An 18,620-nucleotide genomic window follows, 5' to 3' on the forward strand; every position below is an offset into this window, starting at 1 on the left:
AACTAAAAATAGAATTACCATATAATCCAGCAATCCGACTCCTGGGCATATATCCAGACAAAACTGTAATTCAAAAAGATACATGTGCCCCTATGTTCACAGCAGCACTATTCACAATAGCCAAGACATGGAAACAACCTAAATGTCCACTGACAGACAAATGGATAAAGAATACGTGGTACATATATACAATGTAATACTACTCACCATAAAAAGAACAGAAAAATGCCATTTGCAGCAACATGGATGCAACTAGAGACTATCATAATAAGTGAAGTAAGTCAGAAAGAGAAAGACAAATACCATATGATATCACTTATATGTGGAATCTAAAATATGACACAAATAAACCTATCTACAAAACAGAAACGTAAAATAGATAGCTAGTGGGAAGCAGCCGCATAGCACAGGGAGATCAGCTCGGTGCTTTGTGACCACCTAGAGGGGTGGGATAGGGAGAGTGGGAGGGAGGGAGACGCAAGAGGGAAGAGATATGGGGACATATGTATATGTATAACTGATTCACTTTGTTATAAAGCAGAAACTAACACACCATTGTAAAGCAATTATACTCCAATAAAGATGTAAAAAAAATATTGAAAAAACTGGAAGAAAATAAAAACACTGACAACAACAACAACAAAACCAGAATTATGGACATAGAAAACAGACTGGTGGTTGCCAAGGGGAAGGGGGATGGGGAAGGGATGGAGTGGGAGTTTGGGTTAGCAGATGTCAGCTTTTATATATAGACTAGATAAACAACAAGGTCCTACTGTATAGCACAGAGGACTATATTCAATATCCTATGATAAACCATAATGGAAAAGAACATAAAGAAAGAATATATATATATATATATGTGTGTGTATAACTGAATCACTTTGCTGTATAGTAGTAATTAACACATTATAAATCAACTATACTTCAATAAAAAATTAATAAAATAAACTCAAAATGGATTAAAAACTTAAATGTAAGACTTGAAACCATAAAACTTCTAGAAGAAAACACAGGCAGAACATTCTTTGACACTGGTCTTAACAATATTTTTTTGAATATGTCTCAGGCAAGGGGAACAAAAGCAAAAATAAACAAATGAGACTACATCAAACTAAAAACTTTTGCACAGTGGAAGAAACGTCAACAAAACACAAATGAAACTTCCAACAAAACGAAAAGGCTACCTACTGAATGGGAGAAGAAATTTGCAAATGATTTATCTGACAAGGGGTTAATATCCAAAATATACAAGGAACTCATACAATTCAACATCAAAACAACCCAATTAAAAACTGGGCAGAGGACCTGAATAGACATTTTTCCAGAGAAGACGTACAGATGGCCAACAGGCACATGAAAAGATGCTCAACATTACTAATTATCAGGGAAATGCAAGTCAGAACCACAGTGAGCTATCACCTCACACCTGTCAGAACGGCCATCATTAAAAAGACAACAAATAAGTGTTGGTGAGGATATGGGGAAAAGGGAACTGTGGTACACTGTTGGTGGAAACTACCATACAATCCAGCAGTTCTACTCCTGGGTATATACCTGACGAAAGCAAAAACATTAATTTGAAAAGATATATGCACCCCAGTGTTCATTGCAGCATTATTTACAACAGCCAAGATACTGAAGCAACCTAAGTTCCCATCAATAGATGAATGGATAAAGAAGATTTGTTATATATATAATGGAATATTACTCAGCCACAAAAAAGAATGAAATCTTGCCATTTGTGACAACATGGATGGACCTAGAAGGTATTATTCTAAATGAAATAAGCCAGACAAAGAAAAACAAATACTGCATGATTTCACTTACAGTGGAATCTAAAAAAACAAAGGAACAAACACAACTAAACAAAAACAGAATCATAGGTATAGAGAACAAACAGGTGGTTGACAGGGGAGAGGGTAGAGGAGGAAAGAAATAGGTGAGAGAGATTTAAGAGGTACAAACTTTCAGTTACACAATAAATGAATCATAGGTATGAAATGTACAGTGTGGGGAATATTAGTCAATAATAATGTGATAACTTTGTAGGGTTACAGATAACTACTAACTTTATCATGGTGATCATTTTGTAATGTATAGAAATATCGAATCACTGTGTTGTGGTCCAGGAACCAACATCATGTTGTAGGTCAATTATACTTCAAAAACAAACAAGCTCATAGAAAAAGATCAGATTTGTGGTTACCCGAGGTGAGCGCTGGGGAGAGGAGGAATTGGATGAAGGTGGTCAAAAGGTACAAACTTCCAGTTACAAGAAAAGTAAGTACTGGGCATGTAACGCACAGCATGATAATAGAATGAACACTGCTGTGTGTTATATATGAAAGCTGTTAGGATAGTAAACCCTAAGAGCTCTCATCACAAGGAAAAAGTTTTTTTTTCTATTTTTTTAAGGTTCTATCTATATGAGATAACGGATGTTCACTAAACTCGTGTAATCATTTCATGATGTATGTAAGTCAAATCATTATGGTGTACACCTGAAACTTATACAGTGCTGTATGTTCATTATATCTCAATAAAACCAGAAGAAAAAAGAAAAGATATAATCCTCTAATTAGGTTAAAGTTTTTCAAAGGCAAGGACCAGAAAGGATGCTGACAATAATTTGCACCTCCTAAGATTCATGCCTCTGTGTGATCCCTTCCCCTTGAGTGTGGGCTGTTTATTGACTTGCTTCTAACAAATAGAATCTGATGAGATGTCACTTCTGAAATTAGCTTATAAAAGACTATGCTTCCATCTTGGACACTCTGGCTCTGTCTCTCGTGCGTTGCTAGTTCCAGGGGAAGCAGGCTGATATGCTGTGAGCTCTCCATAGATGGAGAGACCCACACGGCAAGGAACTGATATCTCCAGCTAAAACCGTTCCCGAGGACCAGAGGCTTGCCATCAGCCACGTGAGTGAGCTTAGAAGCGGATCATCTCCCAGTAGAGCACTGAGATGTCTGCGTTCCCAGCTGACACCTTGATTACAGCCCTGTGTGGGACTCGGGCACCCAGCTAACCCACACCTGGATTTCTGACCCACAGAAACTCTGAGATAATAAATGTTTGCTTCAAGCTGTTGAGTTTGGGGGTAAGTTGTTATGCAGCAATAGACAAACCAATGTGATACACAGTAAGTAATTATTTATAGAGTGTGAAGATTCAGTCTTGGGGGAAGGGACAGATCAGGAGTTTGGGATTGACATGTACACACTGCTATATTTAAAATAGATAACGAACAAGGACCTACTGTATAGCACAGGGAACTCCGCTCAGTACTCTGTAATAACCTAAATGGGAAAAGAATTTATAAAGGAATAGATACATATATATGTATAACTGAATCACTTTGCTGTACACCTGAAACTAACACAACATTGTTAATCAACTATGTTCCAATATAAAATAAAAAATTTTTTTTAAATTAAAAAAGTAAATAAAATATTTCCTTCAAAAAAAAAAAAAGATTCAGGCTAAAACCCTGTTTGGAGTTCTTCCCTTGCAGAGAATACCAAAGACAGGTTTGCATTGCCCAGTCTGTAAACCACACAGTTTTTAAATTTATACGGACTGTGAAAAAGTCAATATTTTTGTTTCCTAAACAATACGTTTCCTTTACAATTGCTCTCAATTCTTTTCAAAATGAATCCCTCAGTATATGACTAAGGTTTCCCATGAATGAAACTTCCTTCCATCCCATACTTACAAAGTAATCAGTTAATAGGAACTCAGATTTATTTTCTGTAGATGAAACTGCGGTTTCTTCCATGAGAGCCTGGATATCATTTTCGACATCTATCTTGCTGATGGCACAGTGGATCTGCGTGTGGCACTGCAATGCCGAGGAAAGGAGAACAAGGTTGCAGAGGACATGTTTCCTGCCAGTTCTTACCATGCATACCAGAGATGGCGAATTCTTTACTACTCACTGTGGTCAGGGTTTGGCCAAAAACAGAAATATGTTGTGAGTACTGGTTTAAGTTATTGCATAAGAGTTGAATTCTTTCCTTCTCCAGCTCCAGGATGCTCTGAGAAGGATGAAAAATGAGATTAGATCAGCCCACTGTTATACAAAACTGAAGTCACCCACTAAGCACAAACACAACGAAGAAAGTCTGAGTGAGCCGTCCTGTCTGTGCCTCTTGATTACATTATATCCACATTGTGGAGGGGGGTAGTTTCCCAGGACAGGAATGTCATTTGATGTCTGTCTTATTTTATCCTCCATTAGGATCAATTTAACTCACACACTTTCTCCAGGCTTTTGTGGGCCAAAAAGCACATAGGTGGATGCCACAGGTTACCCGATGTTCACAAAGAAGGGGGAGAAAGGAATCATTTGAAAAGAATCTGTGGGTTCCAAAAAAAGAATGAAGCCCAGTAAAACCCACGTCTGTATCTTGGAAATGCAGTCAGACACTAAGTATTTCTAGAATTGTTTGCAGCACATACAAGGCATTCTGCCAGTTCCGGCAGGGACAACGATGATGAGATGCAAATTCTCTGCTTAAGGAAATTATGTGATGAGAGCAGAAGCTTAAAGTCTGATCAATTCATCATCCTGACCTAAAATTAGGCCTGGGGGTCAGAGACCACTCTTGGAAGGTGGCAACACAGCCTCCCTGTTTTATGCGGGATGACAAAAATTCCACTTTTAGAGTTTTATGGCTTTTAGCTAGGAAGAGTAAATAAAGTAAGGGAGGTCACATTTGCCTTGTCAGCCATTAACATTTTAGAAAAAGTTAGTTATTTGACTCTCACCCCTCACTGCTAGCTGAGCTACAGACTGTTTGTTTTGAGGAAATACAGGGACGCTCAGCGACTAGGCATTGTCCAAGAAGGCTGGGTCAAGTGGAAATGCAGGGGGCATTCCTAAGCCTTGCGAGGGCCATAGGAGGCTGCTGGGTATGTGCCCCGAAGCCCGTGGGCTTCGACAGAGGTGGCAAGTGTCCAAGACAACATGCCTCATCCCGTTTCTGTAAGGACAAGGCCTGGGCTTTCCCCCTTTATCCAGAGGCTAGGTTGGTTCCTTTCATACCCGCCATCCCACCCTGCTTCTTCCCACACAGTAAAGAGTACTCATCAATAGTCCTTCCTGAGGAAGAAAGCCTTCTTGGGCAAATGGGTGGGTGGCATTATCGTGGAAATAAGAAGGGCGGACTGCGTCTCAAGGCCTTTGGTAGGGTGGAGGTGGGGAGACATCACAAAGGCCACTGGCTTCTCCCATCCTGTCTTTCAGCACACCTGCAGGGGCCACTAGCCTGTCCAGCCTGGTGTTCCTTTATACCCTTGTGTGTAGACTGCATTCACATCCTGCTGTTATTTAATCTATGGTATATAATCATTAAATTTTCAAAAAATTTTTTTGTGTAATAGTTACATAAAGTTTACCTGTTAACCATTTTTAAGTGTACAGTTCAGTGGCATTAAGTCCATTCACATCGTTGTGCAACCATCACCACTACCCATATCCAGAACTTTTTTCATCTTGCAAACCTGAAACTCTGTACCCATTTACAATAATTCCCCATTCTCTCTCCCCTCATCTCCCCTGGCAGCCACCATTCTACTTGTTGTCTTCCATGAATTTGACTACCCTAGGTATCTCTTATAAGAGGAATCATACAATATTTGTCTTTTTGTGTCTGGTTTATTTCACTTAGCATAAAGTCTTCAATATTCATGCACATTGTAGCCTGTGTCAGAATTTCCTTCTTTTTTAAGGCTGAATAATGTTCCATTGTCTGTACTTACCACAGTTTGTTTACTAGTATATAGTCATTTTAATGCTGCTATTAAATGCAAGTGGTAAAAAGCTGGCAGTAACTGTGAACATCTATGTCAACCACATGCAGATTTCAATTCTGTACCAAGTGTCCTGACATTTGAATCGGGAAGCCTAGAGCTCTGTTCCCCCATGGCTACCTTTTTTGTCTAGTCAGAAGCTGCACAATTTTTGTAAGTCAATGGGAATGAAATACCTTTGTTTCTGCTCTTGGTTTCCTGAGTCTTTCTCCAAGATCTCAAGTACCAGCCATTTAAATGTGCCCTCTGTCCCCCAGGTACAGGTTTAAAGACACAGAAGAGAAGCCTAGTAAATGTAATGCTTCATCAAAGGGCACAAATCATATGCCTCCTCTAACAAATATGTAAAATAAATTCTGCTCAGTGTCTTAGACCTCAAGTGGGACAGTCTTCAAAAAGAAAGAGTCTTTATATTATGGGAAAAGATCTAGAAAGCAGCTGTTCTAGTTTAGCACCGTGAGCAAAGGACAGGACAGAAAACAAAAGCCAGGTTTGGGGAACACACTGCATCCCTGCTGGGCAGCTGTTTCTTTACTGTGACAAGTGCTGAGCCACTAGCATCAATCTGAGACTAGAATAACCAGTGTCCCTTGGTGGCGATGGCAATATTTAAAAGATTTTAATTTCATTGCAGGGAAATCATTAAGGTGATCTATGTCTGCTCGTGAAGAGAGGCTGAGACAAATTCCACTGTGGGAAGTGGAAATCCATATCTCATTTAATGAATTATTGCTTTCTATTATTTTGTTCTTTTTGTATAAAATAGGTCATAGAGAAGCAAGATACTCTGGAGGACCTCAAATTATCCTCCTGTGCTTTCATAATAGCACATGAGAGGAAAGTGGGATCAAAGAGTTATCAAGGAAGAGTAAATGGAGAGGCTGTCTGGGGCCCAGGCTTCATGATGATTCACACTCTTCATTCATTCTTTTCACTTCCTGCTGTCCTGACCTTCCGGTTTGTACTACCCGGGGAGATTGGAGTGACTTCATTTTCATCTAAATTGTTTTCATAAAACTGATCAAAGAAGTACCTTGTTTTTTCTATAGCACGAACTCTCAAACTTTAGTACGTCTAGAGATCACCTAGACCCCTTCCTAAAATCATTCAGAAGTTCTGACTTACCCCGTCTAGGAAGGCACTCAGGAATCTGAATTTTAACAAGCACCCTTAACATTGTCTTGGGGTCATAAAGGGCTACAAGAAAATAAATTTTAAAATAATTCTTCCACCTAGAGATGACCACTGTTAACATTTTGATGTATTTTAGTCTGTCGAGGTATGTGTATGTATGATTTTATCTTCCTAGTTATCAACCAAATTATTCAAATTGGTATCCTGTTTTTTCACTTAACATTATACATAAGCAGTTTCCAATGCCACTAGTCTCCAAAACACCATTTTAATTAATAGTGCCTTGTGTAGAGTGTATTGATTTATTTAGTCATCCCCTTAATTTTGGCCATTTGTATTGCTTCTTCCCTTTTACTTTTAATGTATTTTTAACAGAAATCTGTATTTTGTTTTTCATCTACTTCCTCAAGATGGATTTATGGAAAGGAAATGAGGTTTTCAACCGAGGTTCTAGGAGAGAATTAAACCCTAATGTCCTAAGGCATCTGTTATCTGCAATGAGTTACCATTTCTTCTCTGCATCTAGAGGGTATTAGTCACTACCATCCTTGGGACACTGAGAAAACAGTCACTCACATTATTTTCTGTGTTCCGTGGTTCAGATGAGGAACACTAGTTGATAATGTGAACATTTTTAAGGCTGTTTGCATTTATTGCAAAAGGCTTTCTAAAATAATTCCTCTAGTAAATACTAACAGTACCAAACATTTGATTTGTGGTCACTTTTGATAGAGTGGCTATTATTATCATTATCATTATTATTATTTGGCCACACTGAGCAGCTTGCAGGATCTTAGTTCCCCAACCAGGGACTGAACCTGGGCTCATGGCAGTGACAGCATGGAGTCCTAATCACTGGGCCACCGGGGAATTCTCGAGTGGTTATTATTTTTCAAAATATATTATAGGTTATTTCTAACAACTGAATTGTTTTTTCTTGGAAGGTAGGAAACGTGGCTTGAACATAGAATGATTATGAAGTATTAAGACTAATTTTGACGTGTGGTTTGTGCAATTGGTTTCATTACTTAATAATTGCACTTGAGACTTTACAGTATCTAGTAAACTACCTTAAGCATAGTTCAATGAATGTTCTCTGAAAGAATTTGTGAATGCAATCTGCAGAGTAAGAAGGGGTAAGAGGGCACTTCATAAGACGTTAAAATACATTCTTATATTCCATTTTTACAGAAGAATGGTGGGAGAATGGAGAAAAAAATGAAATGGAACAACCCTGGTTGACCCATCTCCACTTTCCACACTTCTAATAAAATTCCATTTTAATTGAGTTCAGCCCACTTTTGTTATGTGTCTTCATGAATATCACATTTTACTCCTGTTGTTTGCAAACAACAGAGAATGAGGAATACATAGTGTAATATGTGAGTCAATGACTTGTTGGTATAGACTGAGTATGTACAAGCCAACAAAATACTAAGTAAGGGAATCCTTATTGGTTACAGTTAGGCAAGGATGACTCGACAGGAGTATCTCAAGTGGGTCTAGTAGGGCTTGGTTTGGCACTCAGGGGGCAGAGGTTAGCTCTAAGCAAGAGGATAAGCTTAGAACTTAAACTTACAACTCTTATGGGAGTAAGAAGAACTGTGTGAACTCAAAGGAAGAGGGGGGAGAAATACCAGTGGCCTCCAGCATGGTGGTAGCAATAAACCAGGAAACAAAGAGGATGAAAGGAACCTTTCTTTTTTTATGGAGATTCTGACTTGTAGTAGATTCTCTACCTGATTTGGATTCTAATTAAAAAACCGAGTCTTAAATATTTTTAAAGCTCAGTTGAAAGAAGCTCTTTTGAAAGGTAAATGATATACATCTTGTCACCATCACGAAGACTTTATAAGCAAAGAAGATAATTTCCATAGCTTCAACATAAAAGTTGGGACTGCTGAAAGCAGGCTGGGGTGGAAGGAGAAGGTGGAGGAGGACGCTAACAGGAGAAAAGGACACTGAGAAAAAGGAAGGAGAGACCTAGTAAGAGCCTCTGATAAGGGTCCTTAGTAACAGCAATACCTAACACATCTTGAAGGCCAGCTAGACGTCCGCTACACCAGGAATCCTGGCAGCCATACCAGTAAGAATCATAATTATCTCCCGTTGTTGTGATATAGATAGAAAAATGAGACGGATGGAGACATCTAGGTTAAGTGTTTTTCTCATAGCCCTTGAAGGGTGCCTAGAAGATAGAATGCGAGCAGTGATTTCTCTCCCACACAAAGCTCTTTGGAAAAAGAAAGAAAGAAAGAAAAAAACTTGAATGCATAACTTACCTGGAAGCAATTTTCCAGTGTGTTCTCCCATTTCAGTCTGGTAGAACAGCTGGCCATGTTTTTTTGGTAGTAATTTTCATCTTCTTTTGACAACTTCTCAGTTGATTTTTTCAGTTTATTGAGGAGCTAAGGTAAAACATCAGTGTCACGTATTCATGAACGCATTTATGAAAGCCCTTTGTAATTCTGGAGAAAGAGTTATATGCATCCCAATGATGAGTTTCTTATCTCCCAGCTAAAGTCATAAACAGTGACAACAGATGACAAAATCAAAGACCTTTCTCAGAAAACAGGGATGTCAGAACTGAAAGGAAACCTAAGAGCCTTTCAATAGGATTCCTACAATTTTTCACGAGGAAATTGAGGTCCTTAAATACCATGTGATATGCCCACTTTCAACAGATGAAGGAAGAGGCCAAATGACAGGTGCAGAGAAGCAAGTACAGATCAGGAACCTCCAACTCAAGACTGTAATCTACCAATGATTCCCGTTCTCTTATTTCGTAAATCCTTCAGGCCTCCGCATTTCTTACCGGGGCAGGTAGAGATCTGCACAATCAGATAATTTATAAAACTAGCATTAGGCCTGGAGACCATCCTCTCACTCCACTTTCACTATTTAAACTCTGCATTATAACTCTGGAATCAGACTTCAGGATTAGAGTCCTGGTTCTGACTACAAGTGAGTTACTTAAACTTCAAAAGCCACAGTTTTCTCATCTCTGTGATGGGGACAGCGATGCTCCCACTTCACTGTGTTGCTCTGAGGAATCAAGCAGGTGATACAGGTAAGGAACAGGGCACACTGCTTGACAGTTAGTATAGCACTCAAAGACTAGTGAGTGTTACTATTACTAGTGAAGAAAGAGCCTGAGATACATGCCACTGTTCACTGCAAGTTATGGACAGCTTGACAAATGCTTTCCTGTCATCCTGACCCGCAATGATACGCTCCTTCACAGAGAGCCCCTTCTGGCCAGTCGCCAAAATTGGCCATCCTGATTGTGAAAATCAAAGTAATACAAAACTCTCTGGACCAGGGTAGTTTGAATCGAATTCTCAAAATGCTCAGACACATAATTTCACATCTTTGAGAAAGGAAGAAGTTGTATTACATGAATGATTCTCAGACTTTAATATGCCTAGGAATGACCAGAGATTTTGGAAAACTGCAGATTTTCAGGGTTCCACCAATAGCAATACTGATTCAGTAGCTCGGTAGTGGGATCAGGAAATCTGAATTTTCACTGCCTCCTCAGATGATTCTGATGCAAATGGTCCTCAAGCCACAGTTCAAGGAGTACCAAGGAGCCCTGTGATTTAAGCAGTTTAGGATTTTCAAGGACAGAGATAAAGGTTTTTAAGAATGCTCCTCTTTAAGGACATCTTGACTAACGTTTCAGTAGTGAAGAACATTCGTCCAAAATGCTGAATATTAACACCACTCACTTTATTATTCCAGTTGATATGCTAGCCATTCAACTGTCCCTCAGCTCTGATGATGTATGACCTACCCAGGACACGGATGGTTTTGTATATCAAGTGTAATGAGCCATTTACCTATAGAGATATGAGCTTGTGAATTTTAGCCTGATAATGATACAGAGAAAGGGTTGAATATGTACCATGGCTATACTTGGCTAAGTCATTGTTCTTTGACTCTTACTGAGTGTGCCCAGCAATGAGAACAGAGTCAATCTGGAGACTGATTGCACAAATCTCTACCTGTCCTGGTAAGAAATGCCAAGGCCTGAAGGATTTACAGAATAAGAGTACAGGAATCATTGGTAGATTACAGTCTTGAGTTGGAGGTTCCTGATCTGTACTTGCTTCTTCTCACCACTCACGTTCATCAGCCTACACTCTATAGCTATTGACTAGAAGTTTCTGCTCAGCAAATTTACAGCAAATAACCCCAAACATATACAGAAGAAGAATGGAGACTCTTATATTCTTATTTAAGGAACTTCTCAGAAACTTTTCCTAAAATTTGTCAAAGATAAATACTTTTTCTTTCCTCTTTTCTTTCTCTTGGAACAAACATCGATTCATTAATTCATTAATTCATTCATCAAACATTTCTTGACTGCCACACCGTGTCATGTACTAGACACTGGGAATAGATAAAGGAACTAGATAGGCTCCCTCTCTAGTCAAAGACCCACACAGGCCATTGTTATCCTGTTTGATAGATCCCAAGATGATAGAAGTATTCAGGTGTCACAGAGTGGGTGCTCACAGAAATGATCCCTGTGTGAATAAACCTAAAATGAAAGTAGGAATTGGTGAGGCAAAATAGCATGACATGATACCAAAAAATATTTTGGTGAGGTTGGAGCACACAGTTTCAGAGAAATAACAGCAAGTGAAAATGCTGAAAAGTTAAGCAAGGGCCAAATCAGGGAGGGTCTTGAGGGCCACATAAAAGAGTTTGTGCTTTATCCTGAGGTCACCTGGAAACCTTTGAAGGCTTTTTAAAGGAGAATAACATGCTCAGATTCGAGTTCCAGAAAAGTCAGCTTGGCTTGTGTATGGGGGATAAGGAGAGGAAACACTGAAAGCCAAGACACCAATTTGTCAGTTGGAGTAACCCAAGCAGTGATGATGGTGGCCTGGGAGAGAGTAGTGGCAGTGGGGATAAATATAAGTAGATAAATTCAGGGAGTATTTGGTTTAGGACTTAGAATTGGGAGGATATGGTAGATGGTGATATTCAAATATATAAAAAACAGAGGAATAAAAAATCTTTTTGGTAGAGGGAAGTGATGGTTCTCATTTTGGATATTGAGTTTGAGATGCCAGAGAGCAGTTCAGAGACTGGTTTGGGCTAGAGACATAAGTTTGGGTATTGTCAGCAGAGACATGGTAGCCAAAGCCTTGAGGGTATATTTGTTGAGCACGTGCTGTGTATTGAGCACTTGATACTGAGAGTACTGTGTGGGACGCTGGAGATATGATGCCGAATAAAACAGAATGAGGCCCAGGAGAGAAATCATCAGGCACAACAATATAGAAAGTTCAGGCAGAACGAGGGAAGTCCATAAAGGAGCTTAAGAAAAAACTGACAGAAAGGAAAACCAAAAGAGTAAGATGGTGTTGTAGTTAAAAGAAGAGAATGTTTCTAGAAGGGGAAAGTCAATGATGCTTAATGCTTCTAAGAAATTAAAGTCAGAACTGGAAAGCACCCATTAGCTTTAGCAACAAGGACAAGAATGGCAAGAACATTTCTCGCGAATTGGTGGGGAAAGCTTGGTCGGTGGTTTGAGGAGTGGTTTGAGGAGTGAACGGGAGATGAAGTGGAGACAGAGCACAGATAACCCTTCCAATAAATCTTATTGTAAAAAGAAAGAGATGATGATATCTGGAGAGGAGCAGGAATAGGAATATCAGGGAGACAAAGGGTGTCTCCCTGATTCTTCCTACTCTCCCAAGATAGAGGGAAGTTGAAAAGGCTGATGGGAAGCAACCCTTAGAGATACAGGAGAGAAGGGAATAATCCAGGGAAGGGCCTCTGAGAGGAGGCTGGGATGGGAATCAGAGCACAGGATGAAGAACTGGCCTGTCGCATTGCACACAGGACTTCAGTAGGGAGGTGGCTGTACTGACTTCTATTTACTCTGTAACGCTGGAGGCAAGATGGTCTGCTGAGAGTGGGTGGTGAGGATGGAGGAGTGAGAAGAATGGAGATGTAGATCAGCTTCTGGTGAGAACAAGGATTGCTGAGCAGGAAAACAGGAAGGATTGCTGAGCAGCACCGAACCAGCCCGGCTCAAGTGGGAGATCATGGGCACGTCTGTGTGAGATGCAAAAATGAACGCCGCCTTAGACGTTGAGCTTTAGGACTAAAATAGAGAAAGCTACCAGATAAAGTGATGACGATGGTAGGGGTCTGCGTTGTAATGACAGCCAAGGGCTATGGTTGACAGGACCAGGTGGAGGAGGGCAGGGGAGGATCATGAACTTCCGCCTCCCAGGGAGGCTGCTAATGAGGGAAGGAAGCAAAAATTTACCACTTAGCTGCCCATGCTTTTGCCTTTGTCATTCCTCGACAAAGGCTCCAAATGCCTACAACGAGGTCCTGGAGCTTAGGTTTTTAACTTACTTTGGTTTTGCCTCCTCTTCGGAAGCTGTCTCATTATTCAGTACCTGTTATGATCATTTCAAACTGTGAAGGTTGACACAAGAACCTGGTAATATCTTGCTAACAATGAATCTAAGTTATTCAACTGATAGTTTCCTCAGATGAAATAATAGAGTTACTTGGCAATGACAATTCTCTTTTTCTTTTAAGAATGTTTTGGGTTGCAGTGGTGCTGCCTGCACTTCCTTAGGGGGACTCCATCTCTGGGGGAAGATATTGACTATTTCAAAGGTTTCCAATCTGGGGCACATACCATAAGGGGTGTCCAAGATAATCTAATACTCCAATATTAGTTGTGTTCATTTTTGCCTAAAAAGAGTGTTCAAGCTTACTCTTATTCAATATATGAATTGATATTGGTGCCCATGTGTGGACAGTTGAGGATTCTGAAGTGTTCTGGAGGGAGAGTGGGCGTTTTATAACATGAGAAGCTGATGTGGGTCCCACAAATGCTTTCACTCTCAACATCCTAGGGCACGCGCCCATCGCAGAAGTCTGGATCATACGGATTTACAGATTTATTATCCACTTTAATTAGGTTAACACACACAAAATGAACACATGCCTTAAAAAGATGTCTGCTACGAAGCTGTAGATTGATGTTAATACAAACAATGCAAGCACAGGAAAGCCACAGGAAAACGCCAGAGCTGACGCTTTCTCCCACTCCCGGTTACAGGTGCATCATCACCCACATGAAAAGGCAAAAACTGGCATGATCTAGTGAGAGCTGATGAGAAGTTGACCAAAAAACCGACATTATCAAGAAGACATACTAGAAATGCAAATTTATATTTACTATGGGTAAGGGTGAGCCTTGCCCCACATGTATATTTTGTCCGTATATGTCACTTAATCACTATATGAAGACATCATGATTTGCTAATCACTGAAAATATTATTTCATTTTTACCACATCCTTGAAATATTTCTACTTTTTTATGTTGTATAATGTTCATAACATTAGTTTAATATAAAAAGTATTCTATATAATATACAAGATAGGTAAAGTACATTATATAATACATTATGCTATGTGTATATATTTTTTACTTATTTGGGGTGTGAGCTGAGAGGTGTTTAATCGGGCTCCTTATCAAAAATATTGGAGGGGCTTCCCTGGTGGCGCAGTGGTTGAGAATCTGCCTGCTAATGCAGGGGACACGGGTTCGCGCCCTGGTCTGGGAAGATCCCACATGCCGCGGAGCAACTAGGCCCGTGAGCCACAACTACTGAGCCTGCGCGTCTGGAGCCTGTGCTCTGCAACAAGAGAGGCCGCAATAGTGAGGCCCGCGCATCGCGATGAAGAGTGGCCCCCGCTTGCCACAACTAGAGAAAGCCCTCACACAGAAACAAAGACCCAACACAGCCCAAAATAAATAAATTAATTAATAAAAAAGAAAAAAAAAGAACTTAGCACAGTGCCCAGCACACAGTAGATAATTTAAAAATATATATATATTGGACACCACTGGTTTAATTTGTCATCTGTCAATAATACCTTTTAAAAATATATGGGGACTGGGACTTCCCTGGTGGCCCAGTGGGTAAAACTCTGAGCTCCCAATGCAGCGGGCCCAGGTTCGATCCCTGGTCAGGGAACTAGATCCCACATGCATGCTGCAACTAAGAGTCTGCATGCTGCAACTAAGAAGCCCACATGCCGCAACTATGAGCCCGCATGCCACCAGGAAGATCCTGCGTGCCACAACTAAGACCCAGAGCAGCCAAAATAAATAAATATTTTTTTGGAAAAATCTTTAAAATATATATATATGGGGACCAGGAATAACTTAGGATCCTTCTCATATTCTGCCACACTACAGCCCTGCAGAGACCCCGCACAGAGGGGGAATCAGCCACTTCTCCTGTGTTCATAGCTAAGGGCAGGAAGCCCATCCATCTCTAAGCCATATGCACTCAGCCGGCCATGAGAGGTTACCTTCTGCTTCTCCTTCTCGGTCGTAATTTGCTTGGAGCTTTCTACAAGATGGAAAAGCGCTTCATGCTTCTTGGTACTAACCATCAATTTCTTCTTGGCCTAGAGTCAAAAACATACAAAAAAAGCAAAAAAGGATCAGAAACTGATATCAAGAGAAAAACTCTTCTGTTCTGGAACAAGTCATGTTCACGTGCTAGCTTGAACGATTGTGTATGTTTAGTTCTTCATTTCTGCCCTCACCTCAAACTCTGCCTAAAATATCACAGTGGCTAACATTTTGCCCTGAGAACCACTGTGTATTTTTTTCATTACACTGAGTTCATTCAAGAGGGTTATACATTTTGTTAAATCACCAAAGGCTTGCAAGTTTCCAAAACATTGTTCTAGCTAGCATAATGGAAGGCAATGGCTTTACCACCCCCCGTACCCCTGCCAAAAAAATCACAACAAACATGGAAGACTGCTGGCATCATTCTTTTAAATCTCCTTGGCCACCATTGAGGTCATTTTAAGATGCTCTCTTAAAACTTAGAGCAAAAGAAAAATTTTGCTCCCTGATGCCTGGGCTTGAGAGCTGGGCATCTGCCTGGCATCTTGTGAACTACCCTGCATTTGTGGTGGGCAGGCGGAGGGAGGGGTCAGGAAGGAAGCAGCATTCAAAGTCCCTTACTCTGTTAATGCCTCCAGCCTTGGCCTGCGTTATGATGTGGGTGATCCGTCATTCCCTAGACAGTCCCAGCTTGGCAGAACAGGATGCTCCAGAGATAAAACCAACAGAATTTGGTTTGAGTTGGATTTAGCCTATTCAGGAACTGGGTTGATTGAAAGATGGTATGGTTTTTCACCTCAAGTTGCAATGACTGTAAAACCAGAGAATGAAGGGAAAAGTCCAGGTCTTTCTTTCCCTAGGAAGTCAGAGGCAAAGACTTCTGAAGGTCTCTAAACATACGAAACCTCTACAAAATGGAATTCAAGGAACAAGAAGCTCAGAGACCCTCCCCTCCACCTTCTGTCAGTCACATGCCTGCTGATAAATGAGAGTAGGAGCCAGGAGCATTTGGTTCTTTAAGGTTCTTCATTCGAGTCTCCAAAACAGACTACACCGCATTACTGACATGCTGAATCCCTTGAACTGTAACTGGAGAGAAAGCTATTATAGTGCAAGCATTTTATGTTCTCTAATTTCTCTGTCAATCTTCATAAAAAATAAAATCGTTCTATTTAGAAAAATTACTTGATGGAAACTGGGAAATAAAAAAAAGATTTTTTTTTTTTGTTCCTGAAAGCAGTGGCAGTTACTGGGCATAGTTTCTCTTTTGGTCCATTGTATTGCATTTCCTGTGAAAGCTGAATATTTACAGAATGTATTTTTAAAAACAAATTCTGTTTAAGAAACCTCATAAAATCAAGAGCAAAACTGAAAACAAATGACTGGACTCTTGTTTATGGAACCTTTAAATATTCACTATAAAAGTGATTCTTGTGAGCAGTCCTTTACCAGGACTGTTATTGTGGGCATAGAAATTCATTTATCTCAAACATTTCTGATTAATGTCCTTGTCTTATGGGGTCCTTGGTTCCAGCAGGAGCTTCAGAGGCAACACTGAGGGCTGAGATGCGGCTGCCTGTTTCTGAGGGTGTCTCCGCTTTTTTTGCACTCATGGCCATCTACTTGGGAAAGAAAGTTCTCTTTGGGCACCAACCCTTTGGAGATGAAAGAGAGAATTTCAACTTTGGTAGCACAAGTCCCCTCAAAGGGAATCATTGGGTTTTCCGAGCAGATTCCCTCTCCACTGGCTTCTAGTCCTTCCTACTCGAAATGAATTCCTCCTAAACTGGATTGTTCTAGAATAATCATATATATATATATATATATATATATATATATATATACACACACACATATATACAGGCACCACCTGTGATTATCTCTGCTTAAGACCCTGTAATGATATGCTCTAAATTTTCACACCAGATCATAATTCCTTTCCTTAGAAGTCATTCACTCTTTCCTGCACACATGTTATCTAGCCAACTAAATTTTAAATTACATGGAAACAAGAACCATGTCTTAGTACAGTGTGGTGCACAAGGAGTGGGCCATACATACTTGTGAAACCAATACAGGAATCCCCCTTTACACATCTTTACCCACCCATCACTGTGCTGCTCTCACTGGTGAGACAGAGATCACAAATGCCCTTATAAAAGATAAAACCAAAACTCAGTATTCATATCTTGCCCTAAGTTTCAAATTATACAAAGAGTCAGTCAGTGTATGTAATGCTTAAGGGCAGTGACCTTGGAGCCCAGTGACTTGGAATAATTCTTGGTTCAACCATTAACCAGCTTTGTAACATTAAGCAATTATTAACCTCTGTGTCTCTGCTTCCCCACTCATCTATAAAATGGGACAACACAAGGTCATATACCACATTGGTTGGTTTTTGTGATGATTCAACACATAAATATATAGCACTTGACATACAATAAACACCACATGTTAGCTATAAATAGAAGTCATATTTAGAGTTCTGCTCCTCTATTGATTTAGTTGAAAGATATATCTATATAATAACTCAGACGAGGAAACACTTTGCTTTTCAGTTAGCACTTAGAAATACTGACACTAAAACACACGATCACATTTGTACAAAAGCCAAAAGCTTCAATCCTGAAAATTGGGTTTACACAAATGATATTTGTGTATACTTGCCTTAATTTGATGATTCCAGTTGCTAATGACAAGATTTGCTGTCTTTTCAACTTCATTATCAAGCTATCGAAGAGAAGAAAAGAAAAAAAAATTTTTTTTGCTGTCTTCTTGTTGAGTCACAGTGCTGGCTTATTAATTCTGGTACACTTAGTAGCACAATTAAGTGGAATTTTAAAATCCTATAGAGGACATATTTCCTGAGAAAAGTAGTCAAGTCTCTTTTCCTCAGGTCAAGAACCTCTTCACAAGATTTACCCTGAATGCATTTGGTAAGATAATTATTTTTAATATATAACTCTGTAGAAACAATATAAATGGGTACAATCTGTGTAGAGGAGTATCTTGCATAGTCTGGTATCACTTCCAGTCCCATTACTTCCTCTTCAGCATTATTCCATGTGACCCAAATTTTAATACTGTGAGATTCAGTAGAAGTCCTAGCAGTGCTAATTTCACTGTCTTATTGCCTCTAAAGTGAATATTGCTTTAATTTCAAAAAGATTGAATTATTAATCATAATTAACTTTTTCTCCTACTTTAAAATAGCCAATGGGGCAGTAAATGATGAAAATGGAACTAGGCAACCTC

The 18,620-nt window shown here is 39.8% G+C and overlaps 1 protein-coding gene across 1 annotated transcript in view; it reads right to left on the bottom strand.

The window, feature by feature from the left end:
* The window catches only part of NOSTRIN (nitric oxide synthase trafficking), a 95,527-nt gene that overhangs the window by 41,541 nt on the left and 35,366 nt on the right, over positions 1–18,620 (bottom strand). Inside the window, exons 8-12 of the mRNA XM_022569959.3 lie at positions 18,033–18,095; positions 15,317–15,415; positions 9,234–9,359; positions 3,942–4,040; positions 3,719–3,844 (exon numbers count right to left, since the gene is read on the bottom strand). Of these exons, the coding sequence (XP_022425667.1) occupies positions 3,719–3,844; positions 3,942–4,040; positions 9,234–9,359; positions 15,317–15,415; positions 18,033–18,095 (513 nt within the window). The remainder of the gene's footprint in view (positions 1–3,718; positions 3,845–3,941; positions 4,041–9,233; positions 9,360–15,316; positions 15,416–18,032; positions 18,096–18,620) is intronic.

This window comes from Delphinapterus leucas, chromosome 8, assembly GCF_059928025.1.
Source record: "Delphinapterus leucas isolate spDelLeu-1000000601 "Yukka" chromosome 8, BTC_Dleu_Yukka2, whole genome shotgun sequence".
NCBI classification, from domain to species: Eukaryota; Metazoa; Chordata; class Mammalia; order Artiodactyla; family Monodontidae; genus Delphinapterus; species Delphinapterus leucas.